At 39.7% G+C, this 27,415-nt stretch overlaps 2 protein-coding genes across 4 annotated transcripts in view; both read left to right on the forward strand.

Annotated features, from left to right (window-relative positions):
- cax1 (cation/H+ exchanger protein 1) overlaps positions 1-27,415 on the forward strand; it is a 1,125,587-nt gene that overhangs the window by 240,135 nt on the left and 858,037 nt on the right. The gene's annotated exons all lie outside the window — the stretch shown is intronic.
- optn (optineurin) lies at positions 8,622-26,108 on the forward strand. 3 transcript variants are annotated; one of them, XM_017698883.2, is made up of 14 exons: positions 8,622-8,818; positions 11,726-11,883; positions 13,003-13,202; positions 13,825-13,983; positions 15,390-15,454; positions 15,739-15,870; positions 17,957-18,071; positions 18,178-18,293; positions 18,488-18,637; positions 20,015-20,099; positions 21,346-21,501; positions 22,841-22,983; positions 23,067-23,155; positions 25,409-26,108. In XM_017698883.2, exons 1-14 carry the CDS (start codon positions 8,655-8,657, stop codon positions 25,516-25,518), a joined length of 1,842 nt encoding a protein of 613 aa, XP_017554372.1. In that variant the 5' UTR covers positions 8,622-8,654; the 3' UTR covers positions 25,519-26,108. The 3 variants fall into 3 exon arrangements, with proteins under 3 accessions (XP_017554372.1, XP_017554373.1, XP_017554374.1); XM_017698884.2 differs by having other exon boundaries at positions 8,706-8,814; XM_017698885.2 differs by lacking the exon at positions 8,622-8,818 and adding an exon at positions 9,029-9,135.

Raw genomic sequence — 27,415 nt, forward strand, 5'->3', positions numbered from 1 at the left:
AAAACCAGTATGTCCTGTGTTTTGGATGCTGGTATGCTGGTCAGCAGCAATGGAAGCTGACATGCTGATCACCACCAAAAGCAGCACATGCTGTGTTTTAATGCTGTTATGCTGCTCAACCAGTAAGACCCTGCTGGGGTGACCAGCTAAATCAGGACCAAACCTGCACTAGACCAGCATAAGCCAGCAGCAATGGAATATAGTCACACAGTATATATACACATGATCTTTATTATGTTATGTTATGGTTACATTGTCTAATTTTTATTTTTCAGTTTCCTTCTTTGTTTGTTTTCTCAGAATTTTTTGTTTTTCTTGTTGTTTTACTTGGTTTTACTTGTTTTTTTTACTTGTTCTGTCAAGTCACATTACTTTTGGTTATATATTATATGAGATAAGGTAAGATAAGCTTTATTGTCATTCACATCACACGTGGTACATGAGGTGGAACGAAATAGTGTACTCAAGGTCCCAGTTAACTCCCAAGAACAATAAACAATAAACAGTAAGGTGCAAATAACAGCAGCAAGAAACACAGCAGCATGAGTGCGAGGTAGAAGGTCTACATCTTAATACTGGTAATGTTTAAAGTGCCGTGTGTAGGGCTGATTATAGTAAAGGCACTGATTCAGGACAGCAGCAGAGATAAATAAGTGGACATGAAGTGCCATTGCAGTGATTGTCTAACTGGAGTTTAAGAGTCTTACGGCTTCAGGGAAGAAGCTGTTCCTCAGTCTGGCTGTTTTACACTTAATGCTCTTAATGTCTACTGGACCCGAGGAAGAATTGCAGCTATGACAATAGCGGCTAATGGAGACCCTAAATATAAACAAACAAAATAAATAAACAAAAATAAACAAATAAGCCAGAATAGACCAGGTTAGACCAGTTTAGACCAGCATAAACCAGCAGGTAATGGTTGCTGGTCTGTGCTGTTTTTCATTTATTTTTATCTAGTAATACCAAAACACTGCTATGTACACTAAGCATACAGTTATGACAGTGAAGCATGGACCTGTACTGAAGGGGAAATTTACCAATTTTCTGAAATGTGTGCTTATTTAAATAGTCCACCAACCAAAAATATCCAGCCAATCATTTATGTAAACATGTTCAGGTTCAGCAAATGGACTGCTCTGCTGTTGCTCACACAGCTCATGTGTGAGGCTTAGCACTTTATTTTAAACCAAAAGGATCCAGAAAGAGAAGAATGGCATTCACTGTATTTCCTATGCTGATAGATGTGGGGCGTAATAACCACTTCAAATCTCTTATTGCATTCTACGCCTTAATATTCGGTATTTACACAGTGCAATCTGGAATCATTTTTACGGGAATTCCACAGATTTGTGGATCAAAAGTTCTGCAAAGTTAGAAGATTAAGACGTAAACAAAGTCAGGATAATTTGGTGTGAAATGCTCCGTTCTAGAGACACGTACAGTCAGAATTGTTCACAGTGGTGCTGATAGGAACCAGACGTCTAAGGCAAACTCACATACAGTTATTGCACAGAATGGGCACAGTTGTGCTGCCTGATGCCTGAAACATTGTTTTGTGATACTATGAAGATGAGATTTTGGCCTGAAACTTTAAAAAAAAAATGCATAAATGGTGGACAGACACATGCAGGGTGTTATAAGGCAAAATAGTTCCCAATGGAAACTGGTTTTACCATTTTACCATTACTCATATTAGATATAATATAATATTGTTCACAGTGGTGGTGATAGGAACCAGACGTCCGCCTCTAAAAGCTCCTTCACAGAAAGTTATTGCATGAAAATAGTTATGAACACACTGCCTGATGTCTGAGATGTTGTTTGAGGATAGTTTTGTGATAAAGTTTTGGTTTAGGTTGTATTTTGATCAGTTTATTTTAACCCATTCATGGCAGAAACATGCAGGGAATTGTAAGGAAAAGATAGTTCCGTATTATTTTCAGATTTATCACTATTTTACCATCATTTACATTACATATAAACACTTGGACACGTGTAGGTTCACTGGTGGTTTTGAATAGTAAATAAAATGCCTATATTTTGTGTTGTAGACATTGTGACCCCTAGTTCCCATCACCACCACTGTAAGGAAATCTGTATGAGTGTGTTTATATCATAATGACATAATTATGGGGACATTTTGGAAAATTGATGGAATTCTCCTCTTAAGAAGAACCATTGTTCTTTTAACCATCTCGGAAGACACGAATAACTGTTTGGAAAATAGGCCCTGTCACAGTTATTCATTATTATTTGTCATGGTTGCAATTATTTAAGCTAATTGTAATAATTTTCTCATCTTACTCTCATTACGCCACAACAAGCAGAACATGAACTGGGTGAGTTGGCTTGAGGTAAATAAGTAAATGCATTAACTACTCTTTGATCATGCACAGGGTTCTTTGAGTGTTCATGGTTCTATATAGAACTATGAAAACGCAAAGAACCATTTGAATGATTAAAGGGGTCTTTGCTTCATGAAAGGGTTCTTCAGCTTGATATAGAATGTGCTATAGATGGTCCTGTATAGAAACTTTTTGAAAAGGGTTCTAGATAGCACCAAAAAGAGTTCAGCTGTTCTTAGGATGTCAAGCTTGTAACAATAGCAGAACCCATATTTGTGCTATACAGAACCCTTTTTAAACAGGTATGTACAACACATTCTCTGTCAACCTGAAGAACCCTTTCAGCGTGCAAAGAACTCCTTGATCATGCACAGAGTTATTTGAGTGTTCGTGGTTCTATATAGAACTATGAAAATTCAAAAGAACCCTTTGCATAATTAAAGGGTTCTTTGCTTCATGAAAGGGTTCTTCAGGTGGATGGAGAATGTGTTGTAGATGGTCCTGTATAGAAACTATTTGAAATAGGTTCTAGATAGCACCAAAAAGAGTTCAGCTGTTCTTAGGATGTCAAGCTTGTAAGAGTAGCAGCAGAACCCATTTCAGTACTATACAGAACCCTTTTTAAACAGGTATATACAACACGTTTTCTATCAATCTGAAGAACCCTTTCATGAAGCAAATAACTCTTTGAACATGCACAGGGTTCTCTGAGTGTTCATGGTTCTATACAGAACTTAGTAAGCAAGATAGTTAATAAGCCAGTTTGACCACCTCAGGCTTGTAATTTACAATGAATAAGAAAAGAGGAGTGAATTGTTAACTGTGATTATTTATGGCAATTAATCTTCAGCTAACATTACATGATTGTGTCAGGCCTATTGACCCCCATATGAAGCAATAAAAAAATTCTATATTTTAAAACACTTACTGCACACTTCATTTGAAGCTTCAGTATTGGGGAAAATCCTCATTTCTTTATCTTTATTAATAAAAGAGCTTGAAACAGTAACATATTGTTCACTTCCCAGTTCATACAGTCCATATATAGAAACTAAGCTGCAATAACAGCCTATTTTATTGTGATGTCATGGCAAAGAAACATATTTTCATATATCCGCCTATTCAGCCTACAGCAGCTGAGGCCTGTCCACTCACAATGAAGTTGGGGGAAATACGGAGTAGCCAATCAAAAGAGGTCATTTAGATATAGCACTTGTTAAAGGCACAGTGACAAAACAGCTTGTTCCATTTTAGAGCATAGAGATAGGTTGGAAAATGATCCTGTAAAAAGTAAATGATGACTGTACAGAAAACTATACAGACATGACAAAAGAAAAAATGAGCACAATAAAACTTGGAGGTGAGCCTTTAATTCTTTTAAAGACCTTTTAAACCACTGTGTATGTGTGTTTTTAAGGTCAGGAGTTAGAACATGTGAAAAGACAAATCCTGTTTTATCACTGCATTGATTATCAGTGCATACAGAGAAAGATCATACCTGAACAGCCCCATCTAGTGTACATATGAAAGCACTACAGGGGCAAATACTGCCGCATAGACCAGAAACAAGCACTGTAAAAAACAGCATGACTTCCAGTATATACATTATTGAAATAACACAGAAGTCATGTCAAACGTCTGATATTATATATATATATATATATATATATATATATATATATATATCGTATATATCCAAATTGTCCAAATTGTGCCCAATTGTGTCGTCGTCCCTCCTTCATGTCATGTTACTCGGTAGGCTTGTGAATGGAGAGCAGGGCTGTTAAATTTGGTGTTTTGGGTACAATTCACTCATACTGGCCACTGGATATTCAACATGGCACCTCATGGCAAAGAATTCTCTGACGATGTGAGAAATAGAAGTGTTGCTCTCCACAAAGAGTAACACCCTGAAACTGAGCTATAGCGCAGTGGCCAAGGTCATACAGCGGTTTTCCAGGACAGGTTCCACTCAGAACAGGCCTCACCGGGATGTTTAGCGTCATATCCAGAGGTTGGCTTCAAAAAACAGATGCATGAGTGCTGCCAGCATTGCTGCAGAGGTTGAAGAAGTGGGAGGTCAGCCTGTCAGTGCTCAGACCATATGCCGCAGAATGCATCAACTCAGTCTGCATGGCCATCGTCCCAGAAGGAAGCCTCTTCTGAAGCTGACGCACAAGAAAGCCTGCAAACAGTTTGCTGAAGACAAGCAGTCCAAGAACATGGATTACTGAAACCATGTCCTGTGGACTGACGAGACCAAGATAACTTTGGCTCAGATGGTGTCCAGCATGTGTGGTTAGTGCCCTGGTGAAGAGTACCAAGACAACTGTCTCTTGCCTACAGTCAAGCATGGTGGTGCTAGAATCATGGTCTGGAGCTGGATGAGTGCTGCTGGCACTGGGGAGCTGCAGATCATTGAGAGAAACATGAATTCCAACATGTACTGTGACATTCTGAAGCAGAGCATGATCCCCTGCCTCCAGAAGCTGCGCCTCATGGCAGTTTTCCACTCAATAATGACCCCAAACACACCTCCAAGATGACAACTGCCTTACTGAAGGTAAAGGTGATGGCATGACCAAGTATGTCTCCAGGCCTAAACCCAATTGAGCACCTGCGGGGCCTCCTCAAGAGGAAGGAGGAGGAGCACACGGTGTCTAATATCCACCAGCTCCATGATGTCATCATGGAGGAGTGGAAGATGATTTCAGCAGTAACCTGTTGTCCCATGAAAATGTGTGTGTGTGTGTGTGTGTGTGTGTGTGTGTGTGTGTGTGTGTGCATAACCCATAAATAATGTCTCCAAGATATTATTTGTTACTAAAATATCTTCAATAGCAAAATAACATTTTCATATTCTCAAGCAATCCTATAAATTACTATGTAAAACTTATTTACAGATTATGTCTGTGTGACTGTGCTTGAATACAACAGTGTAGTATATTATTTCACATCAGTATCTGTGTTAGTTTAGTTACCATGTAAACATAGTCATGAACCAAGATAACTAATAAGCTAAGGCTTATTTTGTTATGGTTCATTTTGTTATTGTCTGTAATTAGAGAGGTGGGGTGTGTATATGTGGATGAGACCACAACATGTGAGCTGGGGGGAGAGAACGAGCTATTAGTGAGATAAAGGCTTTGCTTTTATACAGTGTGGCTGTGGCAGCTGGAAAATAAAGCACCACAACTTGTGCAAAACAGTGCTTCTTTCAATAGAGGTGAGTGCAAGAAATGGTGTCAGAAGTGAAAGTAAAGGGATTCGGACAGTCCGACTGCTGGCTGCTGAGAGCTCTCTGTGTGACTGCGGTGAGTATGATGGCGTGTTTGCATTTTCAAGCGTGTCACAGCTGCTGAGGGTGAGTTGTTTTGGGAAAACTTCCTATTCAGATTTCTGCCATCAACATCGAAGGGGTTTCATGCACTCTGGTGGGGACTGGGTTGACAGTCACAGTGTCCAGGCCAGAGGTGATACTGCACAGACACAGCACATGCATATGTTTGGAAGCAGCTGCTGATTTCTGGCATGCAACAAAAAAGGAGCCATGACCTGCAGGCCTGTGGATGGCACTTCACAGTAGGGGAGCTGGTATGGGTCTACAGCCTGAAAAGGAAGAGGGGCTGGTCCTCTAAACTGGACAGTCACTGGATGGGGCCATGCTAGATCCTGGAGAGGTTAGGGGAAGTTGTATATAGAATGCTCCTGCCGCCCTGCCGGTGCAAAAGCCTGTTTCCCTTTATGGGCTGCAAAAGACTGCAGGGGGTTTCAATCCCCTACAATGTCACCAGACAAGCCATGTGAGTCAACCTGCCTAGATGGGCGAAAACACTGGGGCCTGGAGGGCCCCCTCTGCACTTAAGCCCCTTCAGATGCATGCCTCCAGCACCAGTCAGTATGGGTGACTCCTCAGCCAAGGGAGTCAACTATTCAAGCACACCACAGGGGGAGAGGGCAGCCCCCAGTTTGGTTGAAAGACTTTGTTGTTCCTCTGGGGCAAGTACGTTTGTAAGGAGGGGGGTAGTGTTGCTGGTTCAAGAAGTGTATTGGCATGTTAGTGTTTTTCCAGATTTACTGCTTTATGCAATGAATTCTGACTTGAAGGGGTCTAGACAGTGTGTGTGTGTGTGTTGGGGGGCATGGGGGGGGCAGAGGTGAGCTGGGTGACAGAACAAGTTGTTGGAGGCAGTCTATACATGTATATATGTGTGTGTGTATATATATATATATATATATATATATATATATATATATATATATATATATATATATATATATATACACACACACATTATTTGTGCAAAAGTTTGTAGACAGCTACTAATCTATTGTTTCTTATGAAACAATAGATTATGAAATCAATTCTTATGAAATCAAAAGTATTCAAATAGTCGTTTGTCTTCTTTTTCCAGCAGTCATGTTGTCGGGCAGTTGTAGGCTGGGGGTTAGGGAACTGGCCCTGACCAGAAGGTCGCCGGTTCAATCCCTAGTGCTGACGGCACATAACTGAGGTGTCCTTGAGCAAGAAACCTAACCCCCAATTGGTCCCCGGGTGCCGTGGATAGGGCTGCCCACCACTCTGGGCAAGTGTGCTCACTGCCCCCTAGTGTGTGTTTGGGAGCTGATCGGTTTAGACTGATGTCACATACAGATCACATTTAAAAGACAGTGCAAACAGCCAAACTAAAAAATCAGATGTGGAGAGAAAATCGGATTTGGGCCACTTTAACCTGCTGTGTAAACGTAGCCTATGTGTCTGTATCTTATAAATATGATCATAATGGTATGTATATATGTATGTGTGTGTATGCATGCATATATATATATATATATATATATATATATATATATATATATATATATATATATATATATATATATTTTACACACTCACCGGCCGCTTTATTAGGTACACCTTGCTAGTTAAAGGTTGGACCCCCTTTTGACCTCTCACATCAACAAGGCATTTTTGTCCACACAACTGACCGCTCACTGGATATTTCCTCTTTTTCGGACCGTTCTCTGCCCGTCTGGCACCAACAACCACGCCACGTTCAAAGCCACTTAAATCCCCTTTCTTCCCCGTTCTGATGCTCGGTCTGCACTTCAGCAGGTTGTCTTGACCACCTCTACATGCCTAAATGCAGTGAGTTGCAGCCGTCTGATTGGCTGATTAGCTATTTGTGTTAACAAGCAACTGAACCTAATAAAGTGGCCGGTGAGTGTATGTATATATCTATCTATCTATCTATCTATCTATCTATCTATCTATATATATATATATATATATATATATATATATATAAAACATAACGATTTATATCATATATACAATATAAACATAACGATTTATATCATATATACAATATAAACACACACACTTGCAGATAGATAGATAGATAGATAGATAGATAGATAGATAGATAGATAGATAGATAGATATGGTCATATTTATGATGCAGAATATAAGTATAATATAATATAATAAGTCTCACTCGTCCTGAATCTGAATGCAAAGTGATGAACGGAAAGCACAACAGAGTGAAACGTGCGTCACACCGCGCGTGACTCTGGTAAAGGTGACTGTGCGGAAAGCTCGCGCCGATGGCGGAGGGAAATCCCGAGCTTGCGACAAACCGAGGAGGAGCTCAGTTTGCGGTTCTGCGCATGCGCCGGAGCAGGGCAGAGCTGTAACCGCAGCGGATCGACTTAACAGCGTCGCGCGTCCCCGTAAAGGGGAACTCCACCGTATTTTTCACAACCTCTGTGCAGTTCGGCGCTCAAGATATTAACAAAGTCATTCACAGTGGTTTGATGTGAAATGCTTCATTGCAGAGAAACGTACCGACTTGGATGTCTTCACAGTGGTGGTGATAGGAACCAGGTGCACATATTTAGTATTTACGTATTTAGAGTGCACATAATGATTTTATTTACTATCCAAAAACCACCAGCGACCCTACAGGGGTCTTCCGAGTGTTTAAAATGTAACTGTGATGATGGTAAACAGAGATAAATCTAAAATAAAATAGTTTTATTGTGGACTCTACTGCCAAAAATGTCACAAAACAATGTCTTCAGACATCAGGCGTCGCGTCCATAGCCATTCATCGCGTAACAGCTTTTTGTGATGGAGCTTTTAGAAGCAAGACACTCTTCAGACGTCTGGTTCCAGTCTTCACAGCGGTGGTGATAGGAACCAGAGGACCCAGACGTCAGGTTTCTCTACAACAGGGCATTTCACACCAAACCACTCTGGACGACTTTGTCTACATCTCATCGTCTAAACGACACAGATATTTGGAAATGTGGTGGACTTCCCCTTTAAGTCCATCCGCGTGGTGTGTAGATCTGCGGCGAGTGGGTGAGCGAGGCAGCAAAGGGAGACGTCAGAACCAGGAACCTCTTCGTTTACTCGAGTACGCAGAAAGAGAAAGAGGCAGAAAAGAAGCAGAAGTGAATCTCGGTGGGTAAGTCAGGCGGATGGAGGCTGCTTACTAATCCGTTTCACTGGTTTTGCTGCTTCAGAGAAGCGTGTCTTTTAATGACAGGCGAGTTTTTACGAGCTGCTGCGGGCTGAGGCGGGTGATCCCGATCCAAGAAGTAAAAACCCTCCCCAGGATTTTGTTCCAACTACTTGACATCTCTAATTTGCTCAAATCCAACTGCAAAGGCCTTCAGGCAGTTGGAACAAAATCCTGGAGAGGGTGTTTACTGTTTGGACCTGGATTACCCACCTCCCGGGAAGAAGCGACGCTGGTTTGGAGGTTTGCAGCTTCTCTAGCAGGTTAACATCGAAAAGTGGCGGCTGGGCTGTGTGTAAAGTTGTTTTCGACGTGTTGTCGGTGTTCATTTAGTCTGTGAGGGGTTTAGTGAGCCCCTCTGTCCCGGATTAGTTTGTTTTCGAACAGACTAGTTTGTGTACGACGTGTTATGTAAGAAAACGAAAGTAAAACTTCAGGCTGGCTCACAGTAAAGACAGCACACCGTGTCCTATTTCCTTTTAAAGGAGAATTCCACCAGTCTTTCCTAATTTTCTGAATAATTCAGGCATTGGGATGTAAACAAAATCATTTGAGACGGATTTGATGTGAAGTGCTTTATTTGCAGACTCGGTTCTTTACCGTGGTGGTGGTAGGAACCAGGGCTCATCATGACTACAACACAAATATAGACATTTTATTGACTATGCCAGACCACCAGTGTAAATACCTGCACCCTTCTTCTGAGTTTTACATGTAATGTAACGTTATATGATGGAGAAGAGTATTAAATCTGAAAATATTACCGGACTATTTTTTCCTTACAATGCTCTGCGAGTACCTTTCCACCATGAATGGGTTAAAATAAACAAATTAAAACACATTCTGAGCCAAACCTTTATAACTATCCTCAGACAACATCTCAGACATCAGGCAGTGTGTTCATAACTGTTTTCATGTAATAACCTCTCTGTGAGGGAGCTTTGAGAGGTGGACGTCTGGTTCCTATCACCACCACTGTGAACAGTTCTGACTGAGTTTCTCCAGACTGGAGCATTTCACACCAAACCACCCTGAATGGCGTTGTTTATGGTTTCACTAGTTAATTATATTGAATTTTTGAAAATGGGTGGAGTTCCCCTTTAACGTCAGTGTTGTAGCCGCTCTGCTGGTTAAGCTGCTCTAACAAGTGTCTAAAGCTTCACATATTTTGTGATTATCATCGAGATCCGGCTCAGCTATCAGACAGAGTGAGAACATCTGTCTGATGGGCTCATCTAGGGGCAGGTTTAGTGTTTCTGGGGTCCTAAGCGATTGACAGGAATGGGTTCCCCCCCTGAATTCGCTTTGAATTAGATTATTGACGCAGCAAAATATCTTACCAAGTGAAATGATCCCAGTTTTTTACTTAACTGATTTCTATCAAGTGAAATTATATCAGTATACTGGCAGATTATTTTGCCTTTTTTGATTTATTTTTAAATTTTTTGTCGCATCGAATTCCACCCACTAGTTACGACTCCCCCAGTCACATAGTACCACCAGTGCTAGGAGGCTGAAGGCAAACACAAGCTTCCCCCGAGTCTCGTGAAGCGCCACCACATCTTTTCAGACTGCCACTAATGCAGTGTCATTGGATGGCTGAACACGCTTGGAGGAGAACACTAACCGTCAGTTCTGTTACGTCAGCTGTCAGACGCCTGCTCTGGCTTGCATCACACTGACATGGAAGGAGACATGGGGGGCCATCCTGCCCACCCAAAGAGAGCGAGGCCAGTTGCGCTCTCTTGGACTCCAGGCCATAGATGGCTGTAGCATCACCAGGGCTCGGACTCACAATCTCCTGACGACAGGGCCAACGCTTAGATGACTTTGCCTGTTTTAAGAGACGATGCTTGAGATACAAAAGTGATCTGTCAGTATTGTGAGAGAACTTGGTGCAGAGTGAAGCAGAAATAAAGTAATGAGCAGTAAGATTCGTCTATCCAGGAGGTCATAATTAGTGTAATCGTGTTACATTTTGGGTCATTTGTAATGTGAATTCATTGCTAACTACACTAACACTAGGGTTATGTACTGTGTGCTGAGCCTGAGCAGAACTCAGGAGGGAGTGTAGTGACAAACATTGCTTTCCTCCTTCATTTTGCATTTCTTAGCTCCACTTGAATAACTTCTCCCCTCACAACAGTCTGAAAATCACACTGAAGAACCTCCTTTCCAAAATGAAGATTACCTGTTAATTGCCTTGGTCATAACGGCCTGTCCTCACACAGTTTTGTCATCACATAACATGAAATAGTCCATTATAACCATGACCAGGGGGTGAGGCTGCATTGAAATTACTGAAAATAATCACTACAATCGCAAATAACAGCTATACAATATATATATATATATATATATATATATATATATATATATATATATATATATATATATATATATATATATATATATATATATATATATATATACACAGTACTGTGCTTAGGCACCCAAGACACATTTTCAAAATCTATTTATTTGTTTAGTTTGTGTTTAATTGCTGAGAAAATTGTTAATATTTGAATAAACAAAATTTTTAGAATATTAATTAATAATGATATATAATAAACATTGATTTTCTGGATGTCAGTTTGTTTGTTTACCCATTTCCAAGCCTCTCCTCAAGGAAGCCCAGTATTATATGTAGTTAAAAAGCAGCTCCTGGTTTGACCAATCAGTGCTCAGTAAATTGAGCTCATGATGTAATTGATGATTTTTATTGTTTTTATGTTGATTTGAATTATGAATGTGACTTTATTCTAATATATATTGTGATAAACTCACTGCTGAGGTCAATTGTTAAATATTTGCTTATATGCCTTGTCCTGTGCCTTTACCCTCTTCATTCAGAAACGCCCTGTGGCCTGTGGAAAAGATGGCATCGAGTTTGCCCATGGTGAACGGGGACCTCACTTCACCCCTAGGGTCCCACAGTCCAGGCACTTCTCATGTAGAGGAGACCCTTCAACAGATGAACATCCTCATCAAGGAGAACAGGGAGCTGAAAGGTGAGCTTGTTGCCATGTTCGCAGTATCGTGATCACCGTAACACCAGTCAGATGAAGCCTCAGTTTCCATTCATTTACAGTTAAATGGCCCATATTCTACACTTTTCTAGTGTTTCATTTTTCCTCACTGAGGTCCACTTATGACTTTTGTGTGGTTTTGTTTACTAAAATTAAAATTCATTTTAATTAATTTATTTCATCTTAATTCATTTCTGCATGACCATTCATCAGCCTGTCTTTGTCTTAAATGTTTCCCTGCTCTGTTTGTGGTGCACTATGCAGGTCGTAAATAATGACTTAGGCACCAAAATATGTCTAACCAAGAGCCATTTGAGATTAAGGTATATGTGAGAAGTTCGCTGTAGCGCAGTATTTAGGTGAAGAAGTCACATATACACACGTGTGTGTGTGTATATATGTATGTATATATATGTGTATATATGTGTGTATATATATATATATATATATATATATATATATATATATATATATATATATATATATATATATATATATAATATAGATGGATAGATGTATATCGCTACTGTCAGAAGAAAAACCTGTATCTCCAAAACAGTAACTTTACAGGAGAAAGAAAACACATACTTCACTTTCAATGTAAGTCAGTGGAACCAGAATTTTTCCCATGCCATTTTGGGTCATTTCTTTTAGGCCACTCATCATAAAATTTACAAACAATGTAAAGACTAACAGACACTTGCAAATTATGTCAAAAACTGAAAAATGCCAAAAATTGGAGCAACGATATATGTATACATACACACACACACACACACACACACACACACACACACGCGCACACACACACACACACATATATATATATATATATATATATCAAAGAGGGAGTCTCTGATATTTACATATGATATTCATATCATTCAGATTTTGCTGAAAAGCTCCAACAGAGGTACAGTGGGATTATACTAAAGCCAATCTTTCTGTCTTGCTGTGCTGTTACTATAACGAAGCCACAGCTGTCATGGATTAGCTCATTGAACCATTTTCCTGTATTTCAAATGGATTCATTTTCTTTCAGACACCTCTATAACAGAATAACAGAACAGAACACACTTTCTTTCTTGCTTCCTCCTACAGAAGCTCTCAAGCAGACCAACCTGACGATGAAGGAGAGGTTTGAGGGTCTGACCTTGTGGAAGGAAAAGCAGAAGGAGGAGAGAAACTTTCTGGAGAGTCGGCTTGAGGAGGCGAGGGAACGAGTGCGTGCTCTGGACGCTGAAAATGAGCTGCTCAAGAAACGAGTGCAGGAGCTGGAGAGCCATGCAGCTGCAGGAGAGGTGAGACAAGACACTGTTAAGGTTGGATGGCGTAACTTTGTTACACAGATTTCTAATGATTTTTTTAAAGGATATTGAAACATCTTCAGAAATATTCTTGGTTTATATTTGATTATGTGTTTACAGACATATGCAAAAGTTTGGGCACGCTGGTTGTTTTTTTGTTGTTTTTTTTGGGTTGATTTTCTAAGTGAAAATAAGTGAACACATCCTCTATAAATAATAACCATCTGAACATTTTAATGCACAAATACTGTTTATTTGCTGAATTTAGCAGATTATGGAAAAACAATAAACATAAAATAAGCCCAGGCCAAAAGCTAAGGGACATTTCATGTTTATTTTTGTCCTATATGTTGAACAAATAAATAGAAATGTTACTGCATCATTTATATTTCCTCCCTCTAGACGATGTGTTCACTTCAAAATCATCAAAACGTGTAACCGGGGTGCTCAAACTATACATGACTACATTTAATACGAGGCACTGCAGAAAGATGTATAAAATAGCATTAAGGGCCTCAAGGAATGTTTAGTGGCTTGTCATGTGGTAGAGTGAGGATCTGGTAAACTTGACCTGGCGAGTTGAATTTGATGTTAAGGTAAACGTGCTGTGCTCCAGGGTGAAGGGGCTGGTGTACAGGCCAAGCTGGAAGCGCTGAAGAGTCAGATCGCCCGTCTGCAGGCTGAGAAGAGCGACTTGGTGGCTATGAACTCTGAGCTCCAGCTGAAGATGGGCCAGGGATCACCAGAAGACTCCTTCATTGAGATCCGCATTGAAGTAAGGACATGCTCAAGTACACAAACGAACTGTCTCCGTAGGCTGGCTTCCGTCCGGAACATTTTAATAGAAAAATCTTCTGACTACATAAAATGTTTAATGACGAATGGAAACCACAATTATCAGTAATATTTTACACATTTTCACAGAAATGTTTTCCATTCCTCTTGAATCAACAGAAGGTTAAGATCATGCGACAGGATTTTCATCACATGCTTCACTCTCCAATAAACTACAAAGCAAACCACAGCAGGAAGGGCAGGTTGGCAGCAGAGCAGTGTTGGGCTAAAGACAAAAGAAAGTTTCTCAGTTTCATTTTAGACAAAAAAAAACGATGTCTACAACAAACTAACCAACTAACTACATAAATAAATAAATAAATAAATAAATATTAGGGTTCAACGGTTTGGGATCACTGTTGATGATGTTTCTGTTGGTATTTCTTAAAAAGAAATGCTGAATATTTTCACAATGATGAGCAGAGATTTGAAAATAACTGCCCGCGACCCAGAAGGAGAAGCGGCTTAGAAGATATGTGTGTGTTTGTGTGGGGGAAAATAACTGAGAAGGCTGTAAAGCACTAAGGATGAAGGGGGAAAAAAAACGTATACTTAAACGTAATAGACTAACCAGTATGCCTCGTATTTGACCAAATCTCAGGCAGAAAATAAATAATTAAAAAATAAATAATGAACTCTGATCATTAAGGGTCTCAAAAATAACATGATAAGCCATATAATAACTTTATAACAATTACTATTATAAGTAATTCCAAACTTTTTAAACCTGTGTGTGTGTGGGTGTATACACACGCACACAAATACAAACACACTTTTGTATACAAAGATTTGCATATCTCCATTACATCCTCTATAGAGAACAAACTTAAATATGCCATTGATCTGCAAATTTTCCCGCACAATTTCTTTTTATTTGCTTCTGTTTATTCGAGTTTAACATCGAAAAATTACAAATAAAAATCAATATTTGTAAAATGCCCTTTACATTTTATTCTCCAATAAAATATAACATTTTCCTATACGTTAAATTCAGCAGATGAACAGTAATTGTGCGTTACAGTATACAGACGTGTGTTCTCTGTAGAGGATGTGTAACTTATTTTCACTAAGAAAACCAACAAAGCTTGTCACTTGATCAGGGGCACCGAAAATTTTGTGCACAACTGTATATTTCTGTGCATAAAACAGCAGGAAATTGTATCATTACACAGTTTTTACAGAGAAAAAATTGTAGTACAATTTTGTGGCCAGAAATTTGCTTTTTTTTTTTCTTTTTTTTTTAAAAAACACTTACATTACATTACATTTACACTTAAATTGACTAATATCCATATGTACATTTGTATGCATAGACAAAAAGCTTTCTGACCATACTCTTTTGTGCAGAAGGGCGAGATGAATGTGACCAAAGACTTGCCTGTTATCCATAAAGAGTCCTCCGCATCCAGCACGTATGTAATTTAGACTTTAATATAATGCTTCTGTCCAATTCTGTACATGTTTTTGTGTTTTCTCTGCTCTGACACTCTTGATTGAACTCCTAAATCTGTGGAGGTGCTGAATCTAGTCTGTTGGTTCAGAGAAAAGTGTTCAGCACATGGCATCCCCAAGGCTGGGATGTAGAAGCACTGTTGTGATATCTGCCGTTCTCACCTTTCAGTACATCAAGACCGTTTCTCACTATTTTGTTAAATATTAACCCAGTTAGGTGTGTTTTTACTGTTTTTCTGTGCAGGGCCAGGTGTGACTTGCCCATGCCACGGCCGGAGTCAGAGGAGCAGACGGTGAGGCAGCTCCTGCAGTCACTGAGACAGGTGACTCAGCAGAAAGAGCAACTGCAGCTTCAACTTCAGACTGCATCGAAGAGGTAGAAACACCCCCACACCCTTATAAGCACGTACAGAAATACTCTCAACTGTGTAAGCATACAGTGGTGCTTGAACGTTTGAGAACTCTTCAGAATTTTCTAGATTTCTGCATAAATTTGACCTAAAACTTCATCAGATTTTTTCAGGCAAGTCCTAATAGTAGATAAAGAGAAGCAAATTAAACAAATGAGAGGAATGTTACACTTGGGTCTTTTAATTATTGAGAAAAATGATCCAATATTAAATAGGTTTGAGGTTTGAGTGGCAAAAGTCTGTGAACCTGTAGGATTAGCAGTTCATTTGAAGGTGAAATTAGAGTCAGGTGTTTCCGATCAGTGGGATGACAATCAGTTGTGAGTGACCACCCTGTTTTATTTAAAGAACAGGGATCTATCAAAGTCTGCTCTTCACAATACCATGTTTGTGGAAGAGCATCGTGGCATAAACAAAGGAGATTTCTGAGGACCTCAGAAAAAGAGTTGTTGATGCTCATCAGGATGGAAAAGGTTACAAAACCATCTCTAAAGAGTTTGGACTCCACCAAACAGACAGATTGTGTACAAATGGAGGAAATTCAAGACCACTGTTTCCCTCCCCAGGAGTGGTTGACCAACAAAGATCACTCCGAGAGCAAGGCGTGTAATAGTCCACAAGGTCACAAAGGAATCCAGGGTAACTTCTAAGCAACTAAAGGCCTGTCTTACTAGCCACGTTTAAATGCAGCCTAATAATCCGTTAGTAATCCGACTAATAACTTAACTGGAATAGAATATGTCCATGTAAACACCTCAGTCGGAGTAGCCTAGTCTGATTGAGGCCATTCAGAATACAGTTTCTATCCAATTGAATGAAGTGGATAATCCTGTAAATAATCTGTTAAATAGAAGAATAATATCCATGTAAACGCCTGTATCTGATTACATTCCCTATCGGAAAGTTGAAGAATGTTCTGGTCATATCCATCGCGTCATAGTAGAAGTTTATAACGTTCAACACGGCGGGAGCAGAAACTGGTCTGCAGATGAGATGACGTTTATGGTCTGATCTTTAAAAGACAGCAGTGGGACGGACGTCCAGCTTATGTGTCTCAGAACACGACGTCTCCCTCTCGCTGCTTCCTTTATAAGTACATGTGAAGCACGTTTTGCTGAGTCTGACAGTTTAGATCAGTTTAAAGCAAATAAAAACTCAAGCGCGCCAGCTGGACACTCATCTCACTCTGACTGGACCTCACGTGATGTTCGCTGTCATGGTAACGCTTACTCTAAGCACTGCTCCACGCATGCGCGTCATTTTGAATCTGATTACTTGTAGTTTAGATGACTTAGCACATTCGCAAAAACAGACTGTGGTATGTGCAGTGTGTCACCGTACAGACAGGTTATACTCGTTACACCATTGTTTTCATTAACCTGGCTGTGTAGCTCACTAGCTTTACATCTGTATATCTGTATGGATCTTAGAGGATGAGCAGACACACCGTTTGGGTCAGGAAGAATAGTGTGGACAGTGACAGACATCCTGGCACTTGCTGTCATATTGGCTTATTTAAAATAAAACCCTTACTAAATGCTATTTATGAAGTTGGAACATTATCAGTATGATGGTTCATCAAGGGTTCTTTAGTAAAGAAAATGGTTCTGCATAGAACCATGAACACTCAAAGAACCTTTTGCATGATTAAATGATTCTTTGCATCATTAAATAGGTCTTCTTCAGACTGATGGAGAATGTGGTGTAGATGCTTTGAAAAGGGTTCTATAACACCAAAAAAGGTTCTTCTATTGTTATGATGTCAAGCTTGTAACAATAGAACCCTTTTCCAGCTATACAGAACCCATTTCAAAGCATCTACAGGACATTCTCCATCAGTCTGAAGAAGACCTATTTAATGATGCAAAGAATCATTTAATCATGCAAAAGGTTCTTTGAGTGTTCATGGTTCTGTATAGAATCATTTTCTTTACTAAAGAACCCATGAAGAACCATCATTTTTAAGGGGTGGTCCACTGGCATGAATAGACTTACTGAGTCAGCCAGATCTTCAAAATGCAACCGTTTTAAATATACTGTTCTCTCCTGAAGGATTGCAGAATTGGAGCTGCAGCCACTCAACACTGAGAGTGAAACACAGACATCTTTGCCATGTACCAGCACAGCAGATACACAGACCAAGAGCACTGAGGAGGACACAGCCAAGGTAACAGTACAGCATCTGGAAGGACTTTGAGATAGTATCTGAAAACATAGGTCTATTCAGAAAACCCAGAATGTGATGAATAAATGATGGTGTGTTTGTGTTCCAGTCGGCCTCTGAGGTAGAGAATATGAAGGCTCAGATGATGAGTCTGTTTAAAGAGCTGCAGCAGGCTCAGAGTAAACTGGATGAGGCGGAGAACATGAAGAAGAGCCTCCAGGACAGGTTCACAATTCTAAACCATTTATCAGCAGTCTAATCTTATAATTGAGTCAGTACTTAAAAGCTGTTCTACAGTCACAGACAGTGGCAGAGGTTCTTTTAACTGGGCTGCCCTGTATATTAGATTATTTTGTGCATTATTTGGGTGTTTTCTTCATCAGATGTGAAAATGTAACTGCAACTGTCCCTCTTTGCAGGTGTAAGGATCTGGAGCAGGATCTGACCGTGCTGAAGACTCAGCTGGGGGAGAGGCAACAGATCCAGGCTGAGAATGACAAGCTGAAGGTGCAGCTGGACAGCATGCAGGCTGCCGTCAAACTGGAACAGAAGAAAGCTCAGGATGAGAAGTCAGTCTACTGCACTGCACTGCAGCAGTTTATTCAAACGATGAAAAACTAAAAACCAACCCATCACCAAACAGGCTGTTATAATGTCTCAGGACTGCTCGTAGCCCACTTCATGCAGTAGACCAAGCACAGTCAGTGGGAGGTCTCAGAATTAACAACATAGTGATGAGAACCAGTCACAGTCAGGGGAGGTCCTAAAATGAACAAAGCACTGATTAGGACCAATTACAGTCAGGGGAAGGTCTCAGAATTAACAGCGTGGTGATTAGGACCAATCACAGTTGGGGGAGATTTCAGAATAATAATTATAATAATTAGAGCTAATCACAGTCAGTGGGAAGTGTCTTGGGGAAAAAAAGGGTGGTGTGGTTTTCAGAACTAAGGGTGTGAATTTTGCCACATTTTTTGAACAATAACTGACTATTATTAGCTGATGATCAATCATTTACCCACAAACCTAAAATCATGGACATGACCCATGAAAACTTCAGGCTTTACTGAATGAAAACACAGCCTAATGTAACAGATGTGACAGTAACTTAATTTAGTCCTTTTACTTACGTTTAAAACATCATTAGCCCAACTTAACATTGTATTTTAGTTTAAAGTATGCTGCTAGCTTTACTCTTCATTTTAAACCCAGCAACTGGGCTTAAAACTTTATTTTATCAGAAGACTCCAACTGGATTAATAGCCCTCAGCCTAAACATCAGCCTGGGCTCAAAATTGACCTTTTACTTTCATGTTTCTGATTATATTAAGTGCAGTTAATCACATTATATATCATTTAAAAGCAAACCTTGTTTTCCTGTAATCCATCTTCAAAATATAATGATTTTTCCCCGTCCACAGAAGGTCTTCTGATTTTTGGATGTCTCTGTGTGACTGTTAATGGAGAAAAATTATTTTAACCCATGATATCATGTTTCACCGCCCCCCACACTCACTTATCATCCCACCACAAAGCTCAGCTAGCTCAGAGACCCTCCCTGATAATGTGTTTTGCTTGGAAGTCACAGTATCACAGTACTGGAGGAAAATGAGGTCTAATTCCCGATTCTGGTTGACTTTAAAGGCCAGATTGGCTGGTCTGCCATTTCATTTTCAGAGGAACAAACAGCTCATTTACCATAAACCATAAAAAATGTGATTACATGAGAAACTCATCAACTTCAGACAGGTCGGGGCAGAATGTACAAAACGTTCAGTTTTGGTAAACAGGGTTGTGTCAACATGGTTATTGATGCATGTTGAGAATTTCCCCACTGAATGTAAATCACAGTTAGCTGATCAGTGTAAGCCGTACTGTAGAGAACCGACATGTGACTGAGTGGAAAATAACTATGACTCATCTGTCTGTTTCTCTGTCCCTAACAGGAATAGTCTGGCGCAGCTGAAGGATGCTTACACCAAACTGTTTGAGGATTATAATGAACTCAAGGAGGAGAATAAGAAAAAGGAGGTACCTGTTCATACTTACCTTGATCTAAAAATTTGATGCTTTAAAAATGTTATTTCTTGAATAATGTGAAATGAATTTTAGCTGTGCTTAATGTTCAAGGAGGATATATATATCGCTGTTGTCAGAATAAAAACTCCAAAATGGTAACTTAACAGGGGAAAAGAAAAACAGATATGTATATATATATATATATATATTATTAGTTATTAATTTCTGTTTCAGGTTTCAATCCAATAAACATTTTACTTCAGTATAGAAAATATCTGTTCAACAATAGGCGAAAAATTGGTGGCACTTTATTTTAAGGGTCCTTTTATATGAAACAAACGCTCAGCGGACTCTCAGTAACATGTCAGCAGCATTTGAGGGTTATGATTGGGTTTTGGGTTGAGGTTAAGGTTGGGATCAGGCCCAGGGTGAAGATTAGGTTCTGCGTAATGGAAGTAACAGATTGACAACACATCTGCTTAATGTAAGTAATGCATCAACCACAATTTGCACAGATCCATACAGTAAATAAATGTATTCATTTTGAAATTACTTACTGATTCAGACTGTATATTATTTAATTTGGCCAGTTAATCTGTTAATAATCTGAGTAAGCTCAAACGGAATTGAGTACGTCCGTGTAAACACCTCAGACGGAATAGTCTTGTCCGATTGAAGCCATTCAGAATACAGTGTCTATCCGATTGAACGTGGTGAGTAATCCTGTAAATAATCTGCTAAATAGAAGAATAATATCCATGTGAACGCCTGTATCTGATTACATTGCCTATCAGTTTCCGTACGTTCGGAGCAGAAACTAGTTTGCAGAGGAGACGAAGTTAATGCTCTGATCTTTATTAAATCATGTATCTGCTCATGTTAAAGTAATTAAAAACACAATCACTGCTCACTGCTGCTCATCTCACTCTGACTAGACTCACATTGCCATGCTTGTTGTCATGGTAACGTCTACACTAAGCGATACTCTGCGCATGTGCATAATTTTGGATCTGATTACTTGTAGTGAGCTTGTAAACCGAGATTCTCCATCAGCCAGTAAGGTCTAATCCTTATTTTAGTGCGTTTTTAGCTAAATCTTATCACAACTTAAGTAGTTGCTGACCGTCGTTACTTTGAATTTCAGAACATCTATAGGTGGCCATCAAAACAAAATGTGCCCCAAACAGCTGAGTCATTTGAGTTTCTGATGGTCCAGCAGGTATTCAGAACAGTACAGTAGTGTGTCTGTGATCTTCAGGACTTTGTATCTTCGGTGGAGTTCGAAGAGCTTCAGGGCAGACTGGCGGCAGCGGAGCAGGCTCTGGCAGACAAACAGCAGAAGATTGATGAGATGAAGCAGGAGATCTTCCAGAAGGAAAAAGACCTGGAGACCATCTCTGTCTTTCAAGCCCAGGTTCTGCATGTTTGAACTGAAGCTAAATATGAATAATCACATGAATTTAATGAGGTTTTAGTTTTAGGAAGGGTCTGCTACCAGCAGGGACTCGGTCTTCTCCCCCAAACACAGCACAGCAGCAGCTTAGCCATTATTCAGCCAACCGACAGATTAAAGGATTTCATTTTTAATGGACAATCAGAAAAAGATAGGAATGAAACGAGAGCCAATGAAACTGATTCTGATGATTTCTCTGGACTGTCGTGACTGTGTGAGAGCTTAGCGACTGTCTACAAATCACACTGCAAATAGTAATCATCGGGGGCCAAGCACGAGGCGCCGTTATGGAGCCAGTAGAACAAAAATTATGGGTGAATTGGCCTCTATTTATAATTGATGTTGGGTCTCACAAGAAGATGACAGCCAAGTTTTGTACACATTGACCCTTAGAGATCATAATCTTTAGAACAGAGTATGATTTATGCATATAATATGGTGTTTGCATAGTTGGTTTCATGTTAAAATTATAGCTACAACTATTGAAAATTTTCATTCTCTTAGTAACTGTTGAATATTATCTCAGTTATTCCAGTATTTCATGAAAAAAGCCTGAGATATGTTTCACTTTAATGACAATGAAAAAAAATTTCTTGTTGTTCTGTTTGTTTTTGTAGTAAATCAATACAATAATCCTTATTAATATTATAATTATAATACTTATTATTTATTGTTAATTTTCTTTTTTGTATGAGTGGTGGAATCAGTTTCTTTTGAATCTTGTAATAGTACATGTAGTGAAAACATCACTGACAAACAGTTATTGTCATGGCAAATTGCAGAAAGTGGTTTCCAAGGGATTCTGCCCAATCTGGCAACTTTAGCCAGGTTGCTGAGACTTTTTCAAACACATTTGGAAAACACTGGTAATTAAAACCAACACTTTCTGCTCAAATCAGAGCTTTAATACAGACACTTAGGAACGTTGTCTTCACAGCCCTCTACCAGGATATCACCACCACTTTAACAGGAAAGTCGACTGAAATGAAAAATGGCAAATCATAAATCGCTGTTATTGCATTATGTGATGTTGAGATTCTCTTGTGCCCTGTAGATAAGCTACTCTAGTGCTCTAGTGGTGATTCGCTAGTGTTTATCTTGATAAAGAGAACTATGTTTCCCGTCGGACTGATAAAAACAGATGCAGAGCAGCTTGTGATTTCATAAAACACGTGAAAACACCAGTTATTCTGATTTTATTGAATACCCCACCACAGAGGACTGCTTTCTGAACTGGTCACCTGTTTCAGCAGCTGTCTAGTAGGTGATGCTTACCTGTATGTGTACGTGTGCTATGCAGGCGGAGGTGTACTCCTCAGACTTCTATGCAGAACGAGCAGCACGGGAGAAGATTCATGAGGAGAAAGAGCGTCTGTCTGCTCAGCTGGAGTTTGTGAAGAAACACAACAGCCAGCTGCAGGACGAGTTGGAGTCTCTGGGCAGGTACAGACTTTTTCCTTGCCGTGTTCATCCTTTTTATCTCTCCCCCTGCTGTATTACTCTGAAGACCTGTCTTTTCCATTCAGGCAGTCTATGAGTGAGCTGCAGAGGAGACATGTGTCTCGTGGGGCTAATCCAGGGGGCTCCTCACCACACCAGTTGCAGGGAGGCAGAGGTAAGCTGCTGCTACCTTTCTTCACAATGGCCCAATCCCATTTCTGATTTTTACCCCACCCCTTGTTTTCGAGTGTCACCTTGCCCCGTGGAACTGAGTTACAGGGGTAGTGGTTGAAATGTTCCCTGCAAAATGGGACCTTCAAATAAAGAACAATACATTAACAGCTACTAGCGCTGCTCTGTAGGCGACCCTGCCCATCTGCAGTGACAGCAGAGGAGGGGAAAGTTCAGCTCCTCACTGCTGGGCTTCAGTTACATTTAGGAATCATTTGCCTTCAAAGAGGGGGCAGTTATTTATTATCACCCACCCCTAATTCTTCTCTGATATGAAGCTGAAGTCAGATATTTGTCAGCTTCTTGATTGAATTTTCCTGTTCCACCTTAAATAGAGGAGCAGTTCTGACGCCTGAGGCACCAGAATGTCACTGCTGCACCATTTAAGGTGGAACGGGAAATTTAACTAGCTAGCTCAAGACATCAGCACTACTAGTGATTTTTTTTTATGCTTGTTATGAAGAAAAAGACCATAATATATTGAAACGTCATTAAACTAATAAATACAGTAGAAATTTTACAGTAATAAAAAATTCATAATTTTTAAAAGAAAATCCTCACATTTGTGGGTTTCTTTGCTCGCTTGCTCAGCAAACTTTGCCGTTTTTTTCTTTTTTCCTCATAACCCTCTCATAATCCTCATAACCTCAGTTTAGAGGGCCATGTAGCCCTAACTCTTCGCCCTACCCCTCTATCTCAACAACAATCAGGACACCCTACTCCTAGACCTGAACGCCCTAAATGAAGGGGTAGGCTAAGTGGTAGGGGCGAGGGGTCATGTGGACCATTCATTTTTGTACATCTGCATACCCTGCTAGAAAAAAACAGCAGAGACCAGCATATCGCTGCTGTCGGAACAAAACCTCCTATCTCCATTTTTGTTTTTGACAAAACTTTGATGACATTAGAAAATAACCATCACCCTTTACGTCGTCTGCAAATTTCACAATGAATGGACCAAAAGAAACGGCCCAAATTTACTTCTGGTTCCACTGACTCACATTAAAAGTACAGTATGTTTTTTCCTTCTCTTGTAAAATTACATTTACATTTCTGGCATTTGGCTGACGCTTTTATCCAGAGCGACTTACAATTGGATCATTTTACACAGGGATGCCAAGGCGGTGTTAGGAGTCTTGCTCAAGAACTCTTATTGGTATAGTGTAGGGTGTTTACCCAGGTGGGGAGTGAACCCCAGTCTACAGTGTAGAAGGCAGAGGTGTTACCCACTACACCAACCAAACCAACACTAACCAAATTACCATTTTGGAGATACGACGTTTTGTTCCAACATCAGCGATATGCTGTGTTTTGGCTGCTGGTGTCCTGTGACCAGCTAAACAAAACAGAGAAGAGCTGCCCAGGAAACAGTAAACCCTAAACACTTTTTTTTTTAATGCTACCACCAAGAAATGGTGTCAAATGACTGCGATGTAAACTCTCATCATCAGATTACTGAAGTGTTTGTAAATGTGTGGAGCGAATCATTGCTAAAATCTGCTTTTCTCCAGGCGTCTTTTTGAGTATTACGTGCATGTGAACGTACCCACTGTAATCGCCCAGCCACTGATTTAGGAGAAAAATTTCACTATGTTCCTACATGGGCCAAAACTTTAATTCCCCACTGTCATAAACACATTATCACTGTCCAAAAACCGTATCCACAAAATAGTAACTTTACAGGAGAAGGCAAACTTCATTTTTATTAGAAGTATCGGCTTTTTAAATAAAAGGATTATATTCCATTTTGGAGCATTTCTATTGGGCCATCTTCACACAGTGTAAAGGGCAGCTGCTGGATTTAAATGACATGGAAAAATAAAATATTTTTTTTGACAGCAATAATATCAGTTCCACAACATTTACTGAATCATTTAATAATTTAATATTACTTTTCAGTCTGTGACCTTTAAATTGTTTATTGGTTTTAAACTTATTAATGCTAATAGACTACAACACCTTTATTTTCATTTACTGCATAATTTTATCCCACTGTAAATGAGACTTTGGTCTCAGTGGGCTTACCTGCATATTTTTTTTTTTTTTATATATATATATAGATATAGATATATAGATAGATAGATTTATTATTAAGCCTGTGGTTTAAGGGGTTAATACCCACACTACTGCTGCTGAGTGTTCTTAGTTGGTCTGAATGGTTTGAAGCTTTGTGCACTGATTCCAGCCTCTCTTTCAGTTGACTGGCAGCAGCAGGTGAATATACCAGAGCACGCGTGTCCTAAGTGTGGAGAAGTCCTACCAGATCTGGACACGCTGCAGATCCACATCATGGACTGCATCATCTGAGTCTGTTGCTCAGCAACCACACTGGCCCGTCACTATTCCTCCTTTTGATCACTCAGTTCGGATGGATGGGCTGATCATAACATCCAACAACGCACGTATGGTAAAAACTCCCAGCGCTCAAATCTAATGCAATCTCCGTAGAGGCTCCTACACCATTCATTCTAAAACTGCTCGGCTGGACTTTAATCTCCTGAAGACGGACTTGATTTTGAGCTATACTTATCTATAGATTGCCGTTCATGATCAGAAGGTAGTTTACGTGTAACAGGAAAACTATCTGTTGGTAGCATATTTATACCAACAGTTATTAGCCAGTTAATTTATATTGGTGTGAATGCAGGTGTTTCAGTATGAAGGGTGGATTAAGCTTTAAAAATCTTTTTTTTTTTATAAACAATGCACTTTAACAAATTAGGTTTTCATACTATTGTAAGCAGGGTATTGTCCTTTATTGCTAACAGAACAGTGTTGCATAGTGGAGGTATATGGTGCATACTGTGCATTATACTCTGGCTACATACATACAGCTGTGAAGTGTAACTCTGTAAACACAAATACAATTTAAAAAATAAAAAAAACAATAAGAATCATCATGTGTAAAAGTTAATCTTGTTCATCATGTTCCATGTTATTTTATATTCCTAGTGTAAGTGCCAAAGTTGAATTTAAGAGACTGATAAGCTGGCCCTACGCATAAATGATCAGACTAGACCCATGTTAACTATTTAGTCCCATCTTGATTTTTTTCCCCTGCCGGGATCCACTTACAGAGTTGGTTTGGTTTTATGTACCAAAAATGGTCGTAAATCATCATACATGATCATTTTGCAACCTTTCTTTATCGCTTACAATTAAAGGCTGTTTGTTATTATGCCTTTAAGAATGAATACTGATATGTTAATGAGCTATGTTCTGATTGGCTGCCCTCGACTGGGCCTTACTCCAAAAAACACAAGAAAAGACCCTCCTCATGACTCCAGTGTAAAGGGGTGGGGTACAACTGCTGCTGTGGGGACTGAGTGGTAAGTTTTGATTGTACGAACAAAATTGCACGTCTCCATTTCTCAGGGTTTAAGGATTTGAAAAGGCCTGTTGATCTTCACATTGTGTATCAATTTCATGATGAATGGACCAACAGAAAAGGCCCAGAATGCACTGGGGGAAAAACATCTGGTTCCACTGACTTACATGAAGAGTACAGTATGTTTTTTTTTCCCTTCTCCTGTAAAGTTACCATTTTGGAGATGTGAGGTTTTGATCAGACAGCGGTGATATTTCTTGTTTAATGTAATTTATTCTCGTTTCAAAAAAGGAAAGGAAATTCAGTTTTCCATAATATGAGCCCTTTAAAAGAACCTTCAGCAATACAAACCCCTGACCAGTGTAAAACGTGGTGCCCAGCCCTGATCCTACCCCCCCCCCCCCCCGAGAGAGGGTAGGTCCAACACACCTGGCTCTAATATTCAGATGCTCCTGAAGGCCTTCATCACCTGGATCAGCAGTGCTTAGACCAGGGCTGGAGAGAAACTGAAGAGCTCGGCTGGGCACAGCTTCTACCAAGACCCTCAGGATATCGTCCATGCTGCCACTTACAAGCCAAACGTGATTTATTTAAATGACTTTTTCGTTTATTAAGTTTACAAACACGTAACAAATCGTTTTTATTGGAGCGCAAAGCGCAGTTTTATACGAAGCTTGAACATCCTATACTTAGTGCAAAACATACAGTTAAATGCTGCCAATGATTCCCTACATGTTTTTTTTGTTTGGTTTTCATTTTATTCAACTTTTTTTGTCTTTTGAACATTTTGTACAATGTTAAATAGTATATGGAAAAACCACTGAACTGAAGTCACTAGATGACCTAGAGACACGACATTGCAAAACAAATCAGATA

This window comes from Pygocentrus nattereri, chromosome 1 (assembly GCF_015220715.1).
Source record: "Pygocentrus nattereri isolate fPygNat1 chromosome 1, fPygNat1.pri, whole genome shotgun sequence".
Classification (NCBI taxonomy): domain Eukaryota; kingdom Metazoa; phylum Chordata; class Actinopteri; order Characiformes; family Serrasalmidae; genus Pygocentrus; species Pygocentrus nattereri.

Coding starts and splice junctions, on each gene's coding strand:
- optn (XM_017698883.2), top strand. CDS start 8,655: ATGTGGTGGACTTCCCCTTTAAGTCCATCCGCGTGGTGTGTAGATCTG. Junction 15,455..15,738: donor GAGTCCTCCGCATCCAGCAC/GTATGTAATTTA, acceptor TTTTCTGTGCAG/GGCCAGGTGTGACTTGCCCA. Junction 22,984..23,066: donor GAGTTGGAGTCTCTGGGCAG/GTACAGACTTTT, acceptor TTTTCCATTCAG/GCAGTCTATGAGTGAGCTGC.